This window comes from Hyla sarda, chromosome 3, assembly GCF_029499605.1.
Source record: "Hyla sarda isolate aHylSar1 chromosome 3, aHylSar1.hap1, whole genome shotgun sequence".
Classification (NCBI taxonomy): Eukaryota; Metazoa; Chordata; class Amphibia; order Anura; family Hylidae; genus Hyla; species Hyla sarda.
Window position 1 is genome coordinate 4082209 of NC_079191.1, and position 21424 is coordinate 4103632.

The following is a 21424-nucleotide window of genomic DNA, read 5'->3' on the forward strand; positions in this document are numbered from 1 at the left end:
GTAGTAGTATATTGGTATTATATGTGTACGGTGTAGTGGTATATTGGTATTATATGTGTATGGTGTAGTAGTATATTGGTATTATATGTGTATGGTGTAGTAGTATATTGGTATTATATGTGTATGGTGTAGTAGTATATTGGTATTATATGTGTACGGTGTAGTGGTATATTGGTATTATATGTGTACGGTGTAGTGGTATGTTGGTATTATATGTGTACGGTGTAGTGGTATATTGGTATTATATGTGTACGGTGTAGTGGTATATTGGTATTATATGTGTACGGTGTAGTGGTATATTGGTATTATATGTGTACGGTGTAGTAGTATATTGGTATTATATGTGTACGGTGTAGTAGTATATTGGTATTATATGTGTACGGTGTAGTGGTATATTGGTATTATATGTGTACGGTGTAGTAGTATATTGGTATTATATGTGTACGGTGTAGTAGTATATTGGTATTATATGTGTACGGTGTAGTAGTATATTGGTATTATATGTGTATGGTGTAGTAGTATATTGGTATTATATGTGTATGGTGTAGTAGTATATTGGTATTATATGTGTACGGTGTAGTAGTATATTGGTATTATATGTGTACGGTGTAGTAGTATATTGGTATTATATGTGTACGGTGTAGTGGTATATTGGTATTATATGTGTACGGTGTAGTAGTATATTGGTATTATATGTGTACGGTGTAGTAGTATATTGGTATTATATGTGTACGGTGTAGTGGTATATTGGTATTATATGTGTACGGTGTAGTGGTATATTGGTATTATATGTGTACGGTGTAGTGGTATATTGGTATTATATGTGTACGGTGTAGTAGTATATTGGTATTATATGTGTACGGTGTAGTAGTATATTGGTATTATATGTGTACGGTGTAGTAGTATATTGGTATTATATGTGTACGGTGTAGTAGTATATTGGTATTATATGTGTACGGTGTAGTAGTATATTGGTATTATATGTGTACGGTGTAGTAGTATATTGGTATTATATGTGTATGGTGTAGTAGTATATTGGTATTATATGTGTATGGTGTAGTAGTATATTGGTATTATATGTGTATGGTGTAGTAGTATATTGGTATTATATGTGTACGATTTAGTACTTTGCTCCATCTCACACACATTATACAGTAGTCAGTGACCGCCGCCCACACGGTCCCGCCCATAGACCGTATTTTCCGCCGCCTTTATGAACACACGTTCCGGGCGCCCGCTCATGCGCAGTAGCGAACATCCAGCCCTTCCTCCTCCAGTGCGCACGCGCCTTACGTCATTTCCGTCGCTCGGCCTTTCCCGGGCATGCGCACACGGCCTCCCCTCCACAGCGCACGCGTCGTTTCCCCGCGGCGCCGCTCTTGTTGGATTTTTTCCGTTGTAGGCGCGGGAAGCAGCTTTATATACATCATCATATACCACACCGGAGTGACGTCACCGTGATGAGCAGCTGATGGTCATGACGTCAGAGAAGAAGAAGAAGACGATGGCTGCGGGCAGCGGGGGCCCCTCGGACAATAAGAACACCCTGAAGAAGACCAAGTTCGACCTGCGGATCGTGCAGTCCTACCTGTTCCGTGCCCGTGAGGAGCGCCCCCTGCTGAGCATCCCTGTGGGGGAGCTGGATGAGCACCTGTCCACCTTCATCCGCACCCACCGCAAACCGGATGGCACGGAGTACGAGGCGGGCACGCTGCGCGGCATCCTGGGTAGCCTGGACCGCCACTTCGAGAAGAGCGGCTACCCACACGCCATCTACCGCTCCAAGGAGACCAAGTTCAAGAAGACGGTGAGCGCCATGAGGGAGCGCCAATCCTACCTGAGGAGCCAGGGCCGCGGGGCCAACACCACCCCCGGCCACCAGGCGGAGCCCCTGAGCGAGCGCGACATCGAGCGCCTCTACGCCACCGGCGCCATCGGCCTCCACAGCCCCACCGCCCTCCTGCACATGCTCTTCTTCAACATGGGCCTCCACTTCAGCCTCCGCACCCTGGAGCAGCACGCCCTCCGCTGGGGCGACATCGCCCTCAAGTCCGACCCCCAGGGGCGCAAGTACCTGGAGCACACCAAGAAGCTGGGGGCCGGCGGCCGAGGAGGGGGTGCACAGCGCCTGCACCCAGGACACACCATGAGGATGCAGATCTACGAGAGCCCTGAGCAGCCCGACCGCGACGTGGTCAAGGCCTACGAGAAGTACGCCGGCGAGCGGCCCGACAAGATGAAGGCCAAGGACGCCCCCTTCTACCTCACCCCGCAGCCCGATCACCGACCGGGGTACGCCCGATGGTTCAAGAACATGCCGGTGGGCGAGGCCAGGATCAGGGGCATCATGAAGCACCTCAAGATGGCCGCCGCCGGGCTGACAACGCAGCAGCGGGGGACGGAGGAGGAGGAGGAGGGGGGCGAGCCAGTGAATGGCGCCAGGAGCAACGGGCACGCCATGAAGAAAGAGGGTGCGTGGCTGATAACCGAGAATGGCAGCCCTCCAGCTGTTGCAAAACCAAAACTCAGCTGTCCGGGCATGCTGGGAGTTGTAGTTTTGCAACAGCTGGGGAGAAGCAGGCTGGACACCTATGTGGTTGACCAGGGTTTCTCACCCAGGGCACCTCCAGCTGTTGCAAAACTACAACTCCCAGCAGGCCTGGACAGCCTTTGGCTGAGTCGTATTTGGGAGCATGCTGGAAGTTGTAACTTTTCAACAGCTGGAGGCCCCCTGTTTGGAGATAACACTGCCGTAGACAATTGCTTCCCAACCAGTGGGCCTCTTGCTGTTGCTAAACTACAACGCCCAGCATGGCTTTGGCTGCCCGGGCATGCTGGGTGTTGTAGTTTTGCAACATTTAAAGCAGTGGTCTCCAAATTGCGGACCTCCAGATGTTGCAAAACTAAAACTCCCAGCATGCCCAGACAGGCGTTGGCTGTCCGGGCATGCTGGAAGTTGTAGTTTTGCAACATCTAGTGGGCTGCAGTTTGGAGACCAGTGATCTAAAGGGTCGTAGGTTTTACACCTATGCCGTAGACCAGTGTTTCCCACCCAGGGCGCCTCCAGCTGTTGCAAAACTACAGCTCCCAGCATGCCCGGAGTTGTAGTTGGGAGCATGCTGGAAGTTGTAACTTTTCAACAGCTGGAGGCCCCATGGTTGGGAAACACTGCCGTAGACCAATGTTTCCCAACCAGTGTCCTTTCTGATGTTGCTATACTACAACTCCTAGCATGGCTTTGGCTGCCCGGTCATGCTTGGAGTTGTAGTTTTGCAACATCTGGAGGGTCGCAGGTTTTGACACCTATGCCGTAGACTAGTGTTTATGCACCAGTTTGCCTCCCGCTGTTGCAAAACTACAATTCCCAACACGCTGTCTGGGCATGCTGGGAGTTGTAGTTTTGTAGCTGGAAGTCCGCAGGTTTAACACCTTTGTTGTAGTCACTGGGAGCCGCTCGCATGCTGATAAAAGAGAACAGCAGCTCTGGGGTGTCCGCAGAACATAGGTGTCAGGCCTGCGTCCCTCCAGCTGTTGCAGGACTACAACTCCCAGAATCCCCGAAATTGTAGTTTTGCAACAGCTGGAGGAGCGCAGGTGTGACACCTATACTGTAGACACTGCGAGCCGCTCGTGAGCTAATAACTCTGGGCAGAGAACAACAACTCACGTGACCCCCCCCCAGTGTCTACAGCAAATGGGTCAAAGCTGCGACCTTCCACATGCTGTGCAGGCATGCTGGGAGTTGTAGTCTTGCAACAGCTGGAGGGACGCAGGTGTGACACCTATACTGTAGTCACTGCGAGCTGCTCGTGAGCTGATAGGAGAGAAAAACAACTCGCAAGTGTCTAAAGCTGTGCTTGCAACAGCTGGAGGCACCTTGGTTTAGAAGCACTGGTCTACAGCATAGGGGTCAAACTTGCTACCCTCCAGCTGTTGCAAAACTACAACTCCCAGCCCGGACAGCCAACAGCATGCAGGAAGTTGTAGTTTTGCAACAGCTGGAGGGTTGCAGGTTTGACACCTATACTGTAGACCAGTGTTTGCCTCCCACTGTTGCAAAACCAAAAGTCCTAACATGTGGCCTGGGCATGATCGGAGTTGTAGTTTTGCAACAGCTGGAGGGACGCAGGTGTGACACCTTTACTGTAGACACTGCGAGCCGCTCGTGAGCTGATAACTCTGGGAAGAGAAGAACAACTCGTGTGCCCCCCCCAGTGTCTACAGTATAAGGGTCGAAGCTGCAACTTTCCAGCTGTTGCAAAACTACAAGTCCCAACATGCTGTGCAGGCACAGGCATGCTGGGAGTTGTAGTTTTGCAACAGCTGGAGGGACGCAGGTTTGACACCTATACTGTAGACACTGGGGGGGGGGGGGTCACGTGAGTTGTTCCCCGTTATCAGCTCACGAGCGGCTCGCAGTGTCTACATTATAGGTGTCACACCTGCGTCCCTCCAGCTGTTGCAAAACTATAACTCTCAGCATGCCCGGACAGTCAACAGCATGCTGGAAGTTGTAGTTTTGCAACAGCTGGAGGATCGCAGGTTTGACACCTATACTGTCGACCAGTGTTTCCCCACCAAACGGACACAAAACTACAAGTCCCAGCATGCCATTGGCTGTCCAGGCATGCTGGGAGTTGTAGTTTTGCAACAGTTTGAGGGACGCAGGTTTGACCCCCTATGCTGTAGACACTGCGAGCCGCTCGTGAGCTGATAACAGAGAACAACTCACGCAATCCCCTCCCCCAGTGTCTACAGTATAGGTGTCAAACATATGACCCTCCAGCTGTTGCAAAACTACAAGTCTGTGCAGGCATGCTGGGAGTTGTAGTTTTGCAACAGCAGCCGGAGGTCCGCAGGTTTAACAGCTGTGTCGTAGTCACTGGGAGCCGCTCACGTGCTGATAACAAAGAACAGCAGCTCCGGGGTGTCCGCAGACCATAGGTCCCAAATCTAAGGCCCACAAAACTACAACTCCCAGCATGCCTGGACAGTCAATGGCGGCAACTGGAGGGCCAACCAAAGGGCCTCCAGCTGATACAAAACTACAAGTCCCAGCATGCCGTTGGAGTTGTTTTGCAAGGTTTCCCATCTATACTGTAGTTACTGGGAGCCGTTCATGTGCTGATAACAGAGAACAGCAGCTCACGGGGGGGCCCAGGTTTTTTTCCCCTTACTGGTGGTGATGTGGTGTTCAGGAGTCTGGGCGAGCTGGGTCCTGTAGGCCAGAGGTGTCAAACCTGCAAAGCTACAACCCCCAGCATGCTGTATCCATCGGGAGGCGCTCTCACGTGATGATAACCGCTCGTCTTCTCTCTGTTACAGAAGAGGAGGCGCCGTGTATGGAGCCCGACCCCTGCGGAGCCGTCATCAAGGAGGAATGGGAGGAGCCTGTGGAGCTGGGGCCCGAGGAGAAGAACCTGATCCCCGGCCGGGTAAGTGACTGCGGCCACCACTAAAGATGGCCGCGCTGCGCTTGTTGCGGTGCAGTGATATTGCTGTGTTGTGCCTCAGGACAGTGAATGGGGCGCTGTGACCCACAAGTGACCCCAATTCTTCAAACTGTGGACCTCCAGATTTTGCAAAGCTACAACTCCCATCATGACTGGACAGCAGTTGGCTGTCCCGGGATGCTGGGAGTTGTAGTTTTGCAACACCAGGAGGTCCGCAGTTCGCAGACCACTTCCATATACAGCGCGGCAAAAAAGTATTTAGTCAGCTCTCCCCCTTATAAAGATGAGGCTGTAATTATCATTATAGGTTATAACCTCAACTATGAGAGACAGAATGAGAAAAATCCATAAATCACATTGTCTGATTATTAATGAATTTATCTGCAAATTATGGTGGGAAATAAGTATTTGGTCACCTACAGACAAGTAAGATTTCTGCCTCTCACAGACCTGTAACTTCTTCTATAAGTGTCTCCTCTGTCCTCCACTCGTTACCTGTATTAATGGCTCCTGTGTGAACTTGTTATCAGTATAAAAGACACCTGTCCACAACCTCAGTCACACTCCAAACTCCACTATGGCCAAGACCAAAGAGCTGGCGAAGGACACCAGAAACAACATTGTAGACCTGCACCAGGCTGGGAAGACTGAATCTGCAATAGGCAAGCAGCTTGGTGTGAAGAAATCAACTGAGGGAGCAATTATTAGAAAATGGAAGATATACAAGACCACTGATCATCTCCCTCCATCTGGGGCTCCACACAAGATCTCACCCCGTGGTGTCACAATGATCACAAGAACGGTGAGAAAAAATCCCAGAACCACAAGGGGACCTAGTGAATGATCTGCAGAGAGCTGGGACCAAAGTAACAAAGGCTACCATCAGTAACACACTACACCACCAGGGACTCAAATCCTACAGTGCCAGATGTGTTCCCCTGCTTAAGCCAGTACATGTCCGGGCCCGTCTGAAGTTTACTAGAGAGCATTTGGATGATCCAGAAGAGGATTGGGAGAATGTCATATGGTCAGATGAAACCAAAGTAGAACTTTTTGGTAAAAACTCGTTGTGTTTGGAGGAGAAAGAAGCTGAGTTGTATCCAAAGAACACCATACCTACTGTGAAGCATGGGGGTGGAGACATCACGCTTTGGGGCTGTTTTTCAGCAAAGGGACCAGGACGACTGATCCGTGTAAAGGAAAGAATGAATGGGGCCATGTATCGTGAGATTTTGGGTGAAAACCTCCTTCCATCAGCAAGGGCATTGAAGATGAAACGTGGCTGGGTCTTTCAGCATGACAATGATCTCAAACACATCGCCTGGGCAATGAAGGAGTGGCTTCATAAGAAGCATTTCAAGGTCCTGGAGTGGCCTAGCCAGTCTCCATAGAAAACCTTTGGAGGGAGTTGAAAGTCAGTGTTGCCCAACGACAGCCCCAAAACATCACTGCTCTAGAGGAGATCTGCATGGAGGAATGGGCCAAAATACCAGCAACAGTGTGTGAGAACCTTGTGAAGACAGAAAACATGTGACCTCTGTCATTACCAACAGTGTGTGAGAACCTTGTGAAGACAGAAAACATGTGACCTCTGTCATTACCAACAGTGTGTGAGAACCTTGTGAAGACAGAAAACATGTGACCTCTGTCATTACCAACAGTGTGTGAGAACCTTGTGAAGACAGAAAACATGTGACCTCTGTCATTACCAACAGTGTGTGAGAACCTTGTGAAGACAGAAAACATGTGACCTCTGTCATTACCAACAATGTGTGAGAACCTTGTGAAGACAAATCATGTGACCTCTGTCATTACCAACAGTGTGTGAGAACCTTGTGAAGACAGAAAACATGTGACCTCTGTCATTACCAACAGTGTGTGAGAACCTTGTGAAGACAGAAATCATGTGACCTCTGTCATTACCAACAGTGTGTGAGAACCTTGTGAAGACAGAAATCATGTGACCTCTGTCATTACCAACAGTGTGTGAGAACCTTGTGAAGACAGAAATCATGTGACCTCTGTCATTACCAACAGTGTGTGAGAACCTTGTGAAGACAGAAATCATGTGACCTCTGTCATTACCAACAAAGGGATATAACAAAGTATTGAGAGGAACTTTTCTTATTCACCAAATACTTATTTCTCCCCATAATTTGCAGATAAATTCATTAATAATCAGACAATGTGATTTATGGATTTTTCTCATTCTGTCTCATAGTTGAGGTTATAACCTATAATGATAATTACAGCCTCATCTTTATAAGGGGGAGAACGAGTACAATTGGGGGCTGAATAAATACAGTGCTCCCTCAACATATGATGGTAATCCGTTCCAAATGGACCATCGTTAGTTGAAACCATCGTATGTTGAGGGATCCGTGCAATGTAAAGTATAGGACAGTGGTCTACAACCTGCGGACCTCCAGATGTTGCAAAACTACAACACCCAGCATGCCCGGACAGCCGTTTGCTGTCCGGGCATGCTGGGCGTTGTAGTTTTGCAACATCTGGAGGTCCGCAGGTTGTAGACCACTGGTAGAGGAAGTTATACTCGCCTGTCCCCGCCGCTCCGGACGTCACCGCTGCCTGGGATGTTGCCGTCCATCATTGTCGCCGCGTCCCCGAGGTGTCCCCGACGCTCCAGCAAGGCCTCTGCCTCCCCGGGATCTTCGCTCTCGATCACCGCCATCACGTCGTTACACACGCTGCTCCTATTGGATGATGGGACAGCGTGCGCAGCGACGTGATGACGACGATGGAGAGCGCCGACGATGCAGAGGATCCCGAAGAGGACGCTCCGGAGCCACGAGGACAGGTAAGTGATCGTCAGTGGACCACACGGGGCACCGTAACCGGCTATCCGGGGGCAGGTGAAGGAGTCTGTGCTGTAGGATAGCCGTGTATGTGATGGCCCCGACATACAAAAGCATCGGATGTTGTAATGATCGTAGGTCGGGGGGGTCACTGTATATATATATATATATGGTATGTCGGGGCCATCGTAGGTCGGGGGGTCACTGTATATATATATGGTATGTCGGGGCCATCGTAGGTCGGGGGGTCCCTGTATATATATGATATGTCGGGACCATCGTAGGTCGGGGGGGGTCACTGTATATATATATGGTATGTCGGGGCCATCGTAGGTCGGGGGGGGGGTCACTGTATATATATATATGGTATGTCGGGGCCATCGTAGGTCGGGGAGGTCCCTGTATATATATGATATGTCGGGACCATCGTAGGTCGGGGGGGGTCACTGTATATATATGGTATGTCGGGGCCATCGTAGGTCGGGGGGGGGGGGCACTGTATATATATGGTATGTCGGGGCCATCGTAGGTCGGGGGGGGTCACTGTATATATATGGTATGTCGGGACCATCGTAGGTCGGGGGGTCACTGTATATATATGGTATGTCGGGGCCATCGTAGGTCGGGGGGGTCACTGTATATATATATATATATATATATGGTATGTCGGGGTCATTGTAGGTCGGGGGGGTCACTGTATATATATATATATATATATATGGTATGTCGGGCCATCGTAGGTCGGGGGGGGTCACTGTATATATATGGTATGTCGGGGCCATCGTAGGTCGGGGGGGGTCACTGTATATATATGGTATGTCGGGACCATCGTAGGTCGGGGGGTCACTGTATATATATGGTATGTCGGGGCCATCGTAGGTCGGGGGGGGTCACTGTATATATATATATATGGTATGTCGGGGTCATTGTAGGTCGGGGGGTCACTGTATATATATGGTATGTCGGGGCCATTGTAGGTCGGGGGGTCACTGTATATATATATGGTATGTCGGGGCCATCGTAGATCGGGGGGGTCACTGTATATATATATGGTATGTCGGGGCCATCGTAGATCGGGGGGGGTCACTGTATATATATGGTATGTCGGGGTCATTGTAGGTCGGGGGGTCACTGTATATATATATGGTATGTCGGGACCATCGTAGGTCGGGGGGTCACTGTATATATATATATATATATATATATATATATATATATATATATATATGGTATGTCGGGGTCATTGTAGGTCGGGGGGTCACTGTATATATATATATGGTATGTCGGGGCCATTGTAGGTCGGGGGGTCACTGTATATATATATATGGTATGTCGGGACCATCGTAGGTCGGGGGGTCACTGTGTATATATGGTATGTCGGGGCCATCGTAGGTCGGGGGGTCCCTGTATATATATGGTATGTCGGGGCCATCGTAGGTCGGGGGGTCCCTGTATATATATGGTATGTCGGGGCCATTGTAGGTCGGGGGGTCACTGTATATATATATGGTATGTCGGGGCCATCGTAGGTCGGGGGGTCACTGTATATATATGGTATGTCGGGGCCATCGTAGGTCGGGGGGTCACTGTATATATATGGTATGTCGGGGCCATCGTAGGTCGGGGGGTCACTGTATATATATGGTATGTCGGGGCCATCGTAGGTCGGGGGGTCACTGTATATATATGGTATGTCGGGGCCATCGTAGGTCGGGGGGTCACTGTATATATATGGTATGTCGGGGCCATCGTAGGTCGGGGGGTCACTGTATATATATGGTATGTCGGGGCCATCGTAGGTCGGGGGGTCACTGTATATATATGGTATGTCGGGGCCATCATAGGTCGGGGGTCACTGTATATATATATGGTATGTCGGGGCCATCATAGGTCGGGGGTCACTGTATATATATATATATGGTATGTCGGGGCCATCGTAGGTCGGGGGGGTCACTGTATATATATATATATGGTATGTCGGGGCCATCGTAGGTCGGGGGGTCATTGTGTATATATATATGGTATGTCGGGGCCATCGTAGGTCGGGGGGTCATTGTATATATATATATATATGGTATGTCGGGGCCATCGTAGGTCGGGGGGGTCACTGTATATATATATATATATGGTAGGTCGGGGGGTCACTGTATATATATGGTATGTCGGGGTCATCGTAGGTCGGAGGGTCATTGTATATATATATGGTATGTCGGGGCCATCGTAGGTCGGGGGGTCACTGTATATATATGGTATGTCGGGGCCATGGTAGGTCGGGGGGTCACTGTATATATATGGTATGTCGGGGCCATCGTAGGTCGGGGGTCACTGTATATATATATATGGTATGTCGGGGCCATCGTAGGTCGGGGGTCACTGTATATATATGGTATGTCGGGACCATCTTAGGTCGGGGGGTCACTGTATATATATGGTGTGTCGGGGCCATCGTAGGTCGGGGGTCACTGTATATATATATGGTGTGTCGGGGCGATCGTAGGTCGGGGGGTCACTGTATATATATGGTATGTCGGGGCCATCGTAGGTCGGGGGTCACTGTATATATATATATATATGGTATGTCGGGACCATCGTAGGTCGGGGGGTCACTGTATATATATGGTGTGTCGGGGCCATCGTAGGTCGGGGGTCACTGTATATATATATGGTATGTCGGGGCGATCGTAGGTCGGGGGGTCACTGTATATATATGGTATGTCGGGGCCATCGTAGGTCGGGGGGTCACTGTATATATATGGTATGTCAGGGCCATGGTAGGTCGGGGGGGTCACTGTATATATATGGTATGTCGGGGCCATGGTAGGTCGGGGGGGTCACTGTATATATATGGTATGTCAGGGCCATGGTAGGTCGGGGGGTCACTGTATATATATGGTATGTCGGGGCGATCGTAGGTCGGGGGGTCACTGTATATATATATGGTATGTCGGGGCCATCGTAGGTCGGGGGGTCACTGTATATATATGGTATGTCAGGGCCATGGTAGGTCGGGGGGGTCACTGTATATATATATATGGTATGTCGGGGCCATCGTAGGTCGGGGGTCACTGTATATATATATATGGTATGTCGGGACCATCGTAGGTCGGGGGTCACTGTATATATATGGTGTGTCGGGGCCATCGTAGGTCGGGGGTCACTGTATATATATATGGTGTGTCGGGGCGATCGTAGGTCGGGGGGTCACTGTATATATATGGTATGTCGGGGCCATCGTAGGTCGGGGGTCACTGTATATATATATATGGTATGTCGGGACCATCGTAGGTCGGGGGGTCACTGTATATATATGGTGTGTCGGGGCCATCGTAGGTCGGGGGTCACTGTATATATATATGGTATGTCGGGGCGATCGTAGGTCGGGGGGTCACTGTATATATATGGTATGTCGGGGCCATCGTAGGTCGGGGGGTCACTGTATATATATGGTATGTCAGGGCCATGGTAGGTCGGGGGGGTCACTGTATATATATATGGTATGTCGGGGCCATGGTAGGTCGGGGGGGTCACTGTATATATATGGTATGTCAGGGCCATGGTAGGTCGGGGGGTCACTGTATATATATGGTATGTCGGGGCGATCGTAGGTCGGGGGGTCACTGTATATATATATGGTATGTCGGGGCCATCGTAGGTCGGGGGGTCACTGTATATATATGGTATGTCAGGGCCATGGTAGGTCGGGGGGGGTCACTGTATATATATGGTATGTCGGGGCCATGGTAGGTCGGGGGGGTCACTGTATATATATGGTATGTCAGGGCCATGGTAGGTCGGGGGGTCACTGTATATATATGGTATGTCGGGGGGGGGGGGGTGTCACTGTACTTTTTTGCCCCACTGTATGTTTAGCGCCCCCCCCTGATCAGAGCCGGTGACTAATGGTCGCTCTTGTTCCCGCAGGGGCTGGTGACCTTCCATGACGTGGCGGCTTACTTCTCGGCCAATGAGTGGAGGCGGCTGGAGGACTGGCAGAAGGAGCTGTACCGGAACGTGATGAGGGAGATACACGCCGCCCTAGAGGGCATGGGTAAGAAGTGTCCTGTCACACCCCGGGGGGGGGGGGGGGGGACACAATCTCTTCGGTTTCCTTTTTCCTTAGAATGTGACCTGATGGTTTATTCTTCTCCCCTCAGGATATAAGATCATGAATGGAGACGTCCTCCTGAAGATCAGAGACGAGCAGGAGAGGGGCCCTGACCCCGGGCAAGGTACGTGAGGGTCATGTGGCTCCTGACGGGGGGCCGAATTGTACGGGGGTCTGGGACACAACATGGCGGCGGCTGCTCACTCACCCCTCCTACTTATCTGACAGCACCAGGGGGCAGCATCACCCCGGACATCCTGCTGAGGATCAGACATGACAGCGAAGGAGACGCCGAGGAGCCCGAGGAGGAGCAAGACGCATCCAGCCCCAGTGAGTCACACCATGCGCCAATCCTACAGAGCTGCACTCACTATTCTGCTGTTACAGCAGGTCTTATCCTCCAGAGCTGCACTCACTATTCTGCTGTTACATCGTGTAATCCTACAGAGCTGCACTCACTATTCTGCTGTTACATCATGTGTAATCCTACAGAGCTGCACTCACTATTCTGCTGTTACATCATGTCTTATCCTCCAGAGCTGCACTCACTATTCTGCTGTTATATCATGTCTTATCATCCAGACCTGCACTCACTATTCTGCTGTTACATCATGTCTTATCCTCCAGAGCTGCACTCACTATTCTGCTGTTCCATCCGGTGTTATCCTCCAGAGCTGCACTCACTATTCTGCTGTTACATCATGTCTTATCCTCCGGAGTTGCACTCACTATTCTGCTGTTACATCATGTGTAATCCTACAGAGCTGCACTCACTATTCTGCTGTTATATCATGTCTTATCCTACAGACCTGCACTCACTATTCTGCTGTTACATCATGTGTAATCCTACAGAGCTGCACTCACTATTCTGCTGTTACATCAGGTCTTATCCCCCAGAGCTGCACTCACTATTCTGCTGTTACATCATGTCTTCTCCTTCAGAGCTGCACTCACTATTCTGCTGTTACATCATATCTTATCCTCCAGAGCTGCACTCACTATTCTGCTGTTCCATCCTTTCTTATCCTCCAGAGCTGCACTCACTCTTCTGCTGTTCCATTCTGTCTTATCCTCCAGAGCTGCACTCACTCTTCTGCTGTTCCATCCTGTCTTATCCTCCAGAGCTGCACTCACTCTTCTGCTGTTCCATCCTGTCTTATCCTCCAGAGCTGCACTCACTCTTCTGCTGTTCCATCCTGTCTTATCCTCCAGAGCTGCACTCACTCTTCTGCTGTTCTATCCTGTCTTACCCTCCAGAGCTGCACTCACTCTTCTGCTGTTCTATCCTGTCTTATCCTCCAGAGCTGCACTCACTGTTCTGCTGTTCCATCCTGTCTTTTCCTCCAGAGCTGCACTCACTCTTCTGCTGTTCCATCCTGTCCTCTCTGTAGTGTGCGGTATTATTGTTATTAATAACACACAATGGCGGATCATCACTGACGGCCTCTGTTTCCAGGTCTCCCGGGGTTTGATCCGGACCTTTCCGTCTGGTCTCCAAAAGAGACGAATCCTCCGGAGGACGGCAAAGAGCAGACTCCGCCCTCTGACCCAGGTATGTCATGTGATGTCGGGGGCAGTCACTTATATACTAAGTAAAATGTCGGCTTTAGGGGACGTCACATAACAGGGTCCTAACAAGGAGGCCGCTCCAACCAGCGCTGACCCAACCCCGGGCGCCATTACTCTACTCCATCCCCTGACCAGCACATTGAGGATTGCGCCCCCTAGGTCAGAGGATCTCTAAAGGGAGGGGACCTGTGACCCTCTGGGGCGGGCCTGTCAGTAGGTGGGTGTGTCCTGGGACCCTCTGGGGGCGGGCTTGTCAGTAGGTGGGTGTGTCATGGGACCCTCTGGGGGCAGGCTTGTCAGTAGGTGGGTGTGTCCTGGGACCCTCTGGGGGCGGGCTTGTCAGTAGGTGGGTGTGTCCTGGGACCGGGCTTGCCAGTTCATGGGCGTGTCCTGGGACCCTCTGGGGGGGCGGGCGTGTCCTGGGACCCTCTGGGGGGGGGGGGCGTGTCCTGGGACCCTCTGGGGGGGGCGGGCGTGTCCTGGGACCTTCTGGGGGGCGGGCGTGTCCTGGGACCCACTGGGGGGCGGGCGTGTCCTGGGACCCACTGGGGGGCGGGCGTGTCCTGGGACCCACTGGGGGGGGGCGGGCGTGTCCTGGGACCCACTGGGGGGGGCGGGCGTGTCCTGGGACCCACTGGGGGGGGCGGGCGTGTCCTGGGACCCACTGGGGGGGGGCGGGCGTGTCCTGGGACCCACTGGGGGGGGCGGGCGTGTCCTGGGACCCTCTGGGGGGCGGGCGTGTCCTGGGACCCTCTGGGGGGCGGGCTTGTCAGTAGGTGGGTGTGTCATGGGACCCTCTGGGGGGCGGTGTTTCTTGGGACCCTCTGGGGGGCAGACTTGTCAGTAGGTGGGTGTGTCCTGGGACCCTCGGGCGGGCTTGTCAGTAGGTGGGTGTGTCCTGGGACCCTCTGGGGGGCGGGCCTGTCAGTAGGTGGGTGTGTCATGGGACCCTCTGGGGGGCGGGTGTGTCATGGGACCCTCTGGGGGGCGGGTGTGTCATGGGACCCTCTGGCGGGCGGGCTTGTCAGTAGGTGGGTGTGTCCTGGGACCCTCTGGCGGGCAGGCTTGTCAGTAGGTGGGTGTGTCCTGGGACCCTCTGGCGGGCTTGTCAGTAGGTGGGTGTGTCCCGGGACCCTCTGGCGGGCTTGTCAGTAGGTGGGTGTGTCCTGGGACCCTCTGGGGGGGCGGGTGTGTCATGGGACCCTCTGGGGGGCAGGTGTGTCATGGGACCCTCTGGGAGGTGGGCTTGTCCTGGAACCCTCTGGGGGGGCGGGCTTGTCCTGGGACCCTCTGGGGGGTGGGTTTGTCATGGGACCCTCTGGGGGGAGGGCTTGTCAGTAGGTAGGTGTGTCCTGGGACCCTCTGGGGGGCAGATGTGTCATGGGACCCTCTGGCGGGCGGGCTTTTCAGTAGGTGGGTGTGTCCTGGGACCCTCTGGGGGGCGGGTGTGTCCTGGGACCCTCTGGGGGGCGGGTGTGTCCTGGGACCCTCTGGGGGGTGGGTTTGTCATGGGACCCTCTGGGGGGAGGGCTTGTCAGTAGATAGGTGTTTCCTGGGACCCTCTGGGGGGCGGATGTGTCATGGGACCCTCTGGGGGGTGGGTTTGTCATGGGACCCTCTGGGGGGCGGGCTTGTCAGTAGGTGGGTGTGTCCTGGGACCCTCTGGGGGGCGGGTGTGTTCTGGGACCCTCTGGGGGGGTGGGTTTGTCATGGGACCCTCTGGGGGGAGGGCTTGTCAGTAGGTGGGTGTGTCCTGGGACCCTCTGGGGGGCAGATGTGTCATGGGACCCTCTGGCGGGCGGGCTTGTCAGTAGGTGGGTGTGTCCTGGGACCCTCTGGGGGGCGGGTGTGTCCTGGGACCCTCTGGGGGGTGGGTTTGTCATGGGACCCTCTGGGGGGAGGGCTTGTCAGTAGGTAGGTGTTTCCTGGGACCCTCTGGGGGGCGGATGTGTCATGGGACCCTCTGGGGGGTGGGTTTGTCATGGGACCCTCTGGGGGGAGGGCTTGTCAGTAGGTGGGTGTGTCCCGGGACCCTCTGGGGGCGGGCGTGTCAGTTCCTTCCCTCTTGGGGTGGGCATGTCAGTATGTGGGCGTGTCCTGGGACCCTCTGGGGGCGGGCGTGTCCTGGGACCCTCTGGGGGCGGGCGTGTCCTGGGACCCTCTGGGGGCGGGCGTGTCCTGGGACCCTCTGGGGGCGTGTCAGTTCCTTCCCTCTGTCCCTCCTCACTGATCTCCTTGTTCCTCCCCAGATGCAGACATCATCTCCCTGTCTCAGCCCTCCTTCTCCTCGTACCGGGAGCCTTTACCAGGTATCTCCACGCTTTGTGTCAGTACCCGACCCCGTCCGGGGAAGAGGAAGCGGCGCCCCCCTCAGAGGCGGAGCTATGAGCAGATGCCGGACTCTGAAGATGACAATGCTGATGAAGGCGATCCCAAGCCTCGGCTACCGCGCCGAAAACTTCCCGCCGAGGGTCAAGACGACTGTATGTCCCAGGAAAAGATCTTCCAGTGCGACCTATGCGAGCGGACCTTTAGTGACCGGACCACCCCCCTCGGGACGTTACTCTCCTGCCCTCAGTGCGGGGGCACCCTGAACCAGCTGTCTGACACCTTCTCTAAGACGATCAATGTCCAGGACACCGGCCCAAATCTGGGCTTCCCCTGCCACCTGCAGGACCCGGTGGGGTGAGTGTCCTGGTGGGGGCGCCCTCTCCCCATCCACACTGGATCATAATTTATTCCTGGGTGCGGAGGGCACAGTCTACCTTCTATAGTTCTGCCCGCTCCCGCCATGTTGTATCGTCCAGCATTGACTATGACGATGGTTTATGGGGCCAGGACCATGTTGGGGCCACAGCTGTGCCTTATATAACATCCCCGTCTTCCTTCTATCACCTCATTGGTTGCACCGCTGGATTTTATTTGGGCCCCGGTTTCGGTCAGCGGACGTCCCTTGGCGCACGGAGCGGTGCTGGACACGGCTCTGATAGGGCCGGACAGGATTTACTTAGGGCATTTCTATTGGGAGACTATGTGGGGGCCCCGCGGTCATTTCTGCAGCATTGGTCAGTATTATGTGTGAGGCCGCGGGCACAGCGTTGTTTTTAACCCTTTACTGTTTTAAATTTTTTTAATGTTAAACACTGGACTCTCTTAGTGTGTGGAGATGTGATGATAAAAACCCACCCCTAGGGGGAGCGAGAGAGCCTTCTCATTGTCCTGCTCTAACACTACAGGTGGACATGATGAGGAGATCTTATCCTCCAGAGCTGCACTCACTATTCTGCTGTTACATCATGTCTTATCCTCTAGAGCTGCACTCACTATTCTGCTGTTACATCATGTCTTATCCTCCAGAGCTGCACTCACTATTTTGCTGTTACGTTGTGTCTTATCCTCCAGAGCTGCACTCACTATTCTGCTGCACTATATTATACACCTGCACTCATTATTCTCCTGTCATATCTTCTGACCCCAGAATTGTGAATGGATGAGACATGACGTGACAGCAGAATAGTGGGTGCAGCTCTGGAGGATAAGACCTGATGTAACAGAAGAATAGTGAGTGCAGCTCTGGGGATAAGACAGGATGTAACAGAAGAATAGTGAGTGCAGCTCTGGGGATAAGACAGAATGTAACAGCAGAATAGTGAGTGCAGCTCTGGAGGTGATTAGGATTATACATGTAACAGTTAAAGAGTGAGTGCAGCTCCAGAGGTGGCCGGAGTGTTAAAGGGGTTTTTGTGAGTGGGCACAAAACACATATATACTACTGGGGATGTAGTGACACTAAATAAAGCCGCTCCTACCTCCCCGCTGGTCAGAGACGAAGGCTCGGTGCAGGACCTGTCCGGTACAGCCGTGAGCCATCTCAGCCGGCAGCCCAGCCAATCACCGCACGAGATGGAGGTTGGTGAGTACAGCTTTTAGTTAAACTGCATGTACCTAAAATTATATATATATATATATATATATATATATATATATATATATATAATATAATATTCCTCACCCCTCTAATTTTAGTCATGAAAAGTAAGTGCCCCCTGCAGATCTGTTGTCATTCATCAGGGTGTCAGTAACCATGCTGCGCTCAGCACCAACAGATATAACCAATGACTACTACAGGCAAGAGATAGAAGTAAGTGCCCCCTCCCAGGATTGGTCCGCTGCCTTTGTCATGTGTCCTGGGGGTCTGGAGATGTTTTGCTCGGCTCGTGTGAGAGCGGTTTCTGCAGTCCTGAAGATGAAGACTCTGTTGCGGATTCGCAGCTACACTTGAGATTATTGTCCTGATGGGTGTCCCTGCTCGTGTCCCTGTTCAGCTGCTGGGCAGATGTTGTAGTCACCAGGGTGCGGTTGTATGAAGCGCTGTGTGGGTTTGGCAGACATGGTCATCGGACATCACTGGTTCCAGACCTGATGCAAGGCGCTCCGGGCGCCCTGCGTCGGGTCTGAAAACGGTGATGTCCGGATGAGCAGTTGAAGTGAAGTCGGCCGACTGAAGCCTAGCGGTGAGTGCGATTTAGTGACTTTGTTCTTTCTGGTTCCCTGCACCGCCGGATCGGCACACTCAGGACTTCAGTCTCCCGCTGTGGTAGAGGTACCGCAGCCGAGTGACCCTGACTACTCTATAATAACAGTGCCACTATACCTTTTGAAGTTACATCCCTCAGTGTGAGTTTGCTTGGTTTTACGCGCTGTGTATGGTGCTGCGCAGGAGCAGAAGTCGTCCCCATTGTTGTCCCCCAACATTTGGTTGTATGAAGTGTTTAGATGGACACGCTGTATACGGCACTGTTCAGGATCATAAAATGTCTCCATTGTCCTCCCCAACCTGTGGGTACAGTTGTATGAAACGTTTAAATGGGCATGCTTTAAACGGCACTGTTCAGGAGCAGGAGACGATCCCATTGTTGTCCCCCAACATTTGGTTGTATGAAGTGTTTAGATGGACACACTGTATACGGTAGGGATCGACCGATTATCTGTTTGGTCTATATTTTCGGCCAATATGAACGATTTTGGACATTATTTGGACATTAGTGCAGGTGTATGAAGTGTTTAGATAAACACGCTGCTTATGGCACTGGTCAGGAGCAGAAGACGTCCCCATTGTTGTCCCCCAACATTTGGTTGTCTGAAGTGTTTAGATGGACATGCTGTATACGGCACTGTTCAGTATCAAAAGACATCTCCATTGTTGTCTCCTAACATGCAGTTCTATGAAGCATTAAGATGGACGTGCTGTATACGGCACTGTTCAGGATCAGAAGATGTCTCCATTGTAGTCCCTCAATCTGCGGGAGCCGTCGTATGACTTTGCTCAGGATGACACGCTGTATACGGCACTGTCTCCATTGTCCTCCCCAAGCGTGTGGGTACGGTTGTATGAAACGTTTAGATCATTGTTTCCCAACCAGGGAGTCTCCAGATTTTGCAAAACTACATCTCCCAGCATGCCCGGACAGCCGTTGGCTGTCCGGGCATGCTGGGAGCTGTAGTTTTGCAGCAGTTGGAGGTTCTCTGGTTGGAAATCACTGGTTTAAATAGACACGCTGTATACGGCACTTTAGGTTCAGAAGACGTCTCCATTGTCCTCCCCTAACGTGCGGGTCCAGTTGTATGAAATGTTTAGATGGACACGCTGTATACGGCACTGTTTAGGTTCAGAAGACGTCTCCATTGTCCTCCCCAAACGTGAGGGTGCAGTTGTATGAAATGTTTAGATGGACACGCTGTATACGGCACTGTTTAGGTTCAGAAGACGTCATTGCCCTCCCCAAACGTGAGGGTGCAGTTGTATGAAATGTTTAGATGGACACGCTGTATACGGCACTGTTCAGGATCTGAGGAAGTCATTGCCCTCCCCAAACGTGAGGGTGCAGTTGTATGAAACGTTTAGATGGACACGCTGTACACGGCACTGTTCAGGATCTGAAGACGTCATTGCCCTCCCCAAACGTGAGGGTGCAGTTGTATGAAACGTTTAGATGGACACGCTGTATACGGCACTGTTCAGGATCTGAAGGCATCTCCATTGCCCTCCCCCAACGTCCAGGAGCTGTTGTATGAATGTGCTCAGATTGACACTGTATATAGCGAAGCGCAGTATATAGTTCCAGCTGTCACAGGCAGAGGGCACTACCACCGTGCAGTTTCCTAGACACACGATAGTGCGGCGTTACCAACAAGTCACACAGCCATTGGTCGCTTTGGTTTTGTTACTAACCGGACTATTTGTTACTTAGTAAAAATGGGGACTTGCAGGAGGCACTTACTTTTCCCTATAGTAAAGTAATGTTTTTAGGTTTAACCCGAAATCTGAAGTATTTCCTATTTACTCGGCCCAAAGCAGCTGCCATCTTTTATTTCTGCTGTGTCCGCCGCCCACATATTGGGAGCATTTCCGTGCGCAGTATTAGTAGTAGTTTGTTTGACAGGTGTAGAATGCCCCCCCCCCAAATTACTGACAGGGTCTCCTCTTGGGGTAAATCCTCCACTTGAGGTCACCAGCGCCCCCGTGTGTCAGTGGTGACCTCCTGCACTCCCGTATTGGTGTCGTTCGGCCCAAGAATTGGTGGAGATGATCACATGACATCTGCATTCATCCGGGGTGGAGAAATGATGGGGGTTGTATATACTACGGAGCAGGCATTGACAGTAGGGGGCGCTGTCCTACCAATGTATTATTATTGATGTTTCCTGAAGGAAGAAGCACACAGTTTTATACGACTCCCACAACACTGAAGAATAAGGGGCACTGGATGGACACGGGTGGGGGGCACCAACCACACGTCACCCGCTGCCTCTATATAAGGTGACTCTTGCTTCCTACGAGGTCATGGTCTGGACTGAGATGTCTCTGATCACAGACCCCGAGGAGGCTCCATTATAGAACAGTCCATTGTTTTCTATCTTCACCTTTTCTAACGTCCCCGACCTGTAGAGAAAACTGAGCAATAAATATGGATTTTACTAATATGTCTCATTTGTTATATAGAGAGAATGCAGACGGTATACAATGGTACCTCAACATGGTAATTCGTTCCAAATGAACCATTGTTAGTTGAATCCATCGTATGTTGAGGTATCCGTGCAATGTAAAGTATAGGAAGGGATACTCACCTGTCCCCGCCGCTCCGGACCGTCACCGCTGCCCTGGATGTCGCCTACCATCGCTGTCGCCGCGTCTCCAGGGTGTCCCCGCCGCTCCGGAACGTCTCTGCTGGCCAGGATCTTTTCATCGCCGCCATCACGTCGCTGCACACACCGCTCATATTGGATGACGGGACGGCATCTGCGGCGACGTGATGACGACGGAGAGCGATAGCGATGCAGAGGAGCCCGAAGAGGACATCGGGAACAGGTAAGAGATCATCAACGGACCGCATGGGGCACCTTAAACGGCTATCCGGTGGCAGCTGAAGCAGTCTGCGCTGAAGGATAGCCGTTTATGCGATGGCCCCGACATACAAAAG

General features: G+C 52.1%; 1 protein-coding gene across 2 annotated transcripts; it reads left to right on the forward strand.

Annotated features, from left to right (window-relative positions):
• The first annotated feature begins 1321 nt into the window (after nt 1-1321).
• LOC130361109 (uncharacterized) lies at nt 1322-20898 on the forward strand. 2 transcript variants are annotated; one of them, XR_008890878.1, is made up of 8 exons: nt 1322-2471; nt 5326-5435; nt 12191-12317; nt 12424-12498; nt 12603-12704; nt 13831-13926; nt 16193-19610; nt 19702-20898. XR_008890878.1 is itself a non-coding variant. In XM_056563677.1 (7 exons), exons 1-7 carry the CDS (start codon nt 1472-1474, stop codon nt 16630-16632), a joined length of 1950 nt encoding a protein of 649 aa, XP_056419652.1. In that variant the 5' UTR covers nt 1322-1471; the 3' UTR covers nt 16633-20898. The 2 variants fall into 2 exon arrangements, 1 of the variants encoding a protein (XP_056419652.1); XM_056563677.1 differs by having other exon boundaries at nt 16193-20898.
• The last annotated feature ends 526 nt before the right edge of the window (nt 20899-21424 follow it).

Excerpts from the sequence above, each read along its gene's own strand:
- LOC130361109 (XM_056563677.1), top strand. The coding sequence starts at position 1,472 with ATGGTCATGACGTCAGAGAAGAAGAAGAAGACGATGGCTGCGGGCAGC. Across the intron at positions 2,472-5,325 it reads GCACGCCATGAAGAAAGAGG|AAGAGGAGGCGCCGTGTATG; the intron begins GTGCGTGGCTGA and ends TCTCTGTTACAG. Across the intron at positions 5,436-12,190 it reads AGAACCTGATCCCCGGCCGG|GGGCTGGTGACCTTCCATGA; the intron begins GTAAGTGACTGC and ends TTGTTCCCGCAG.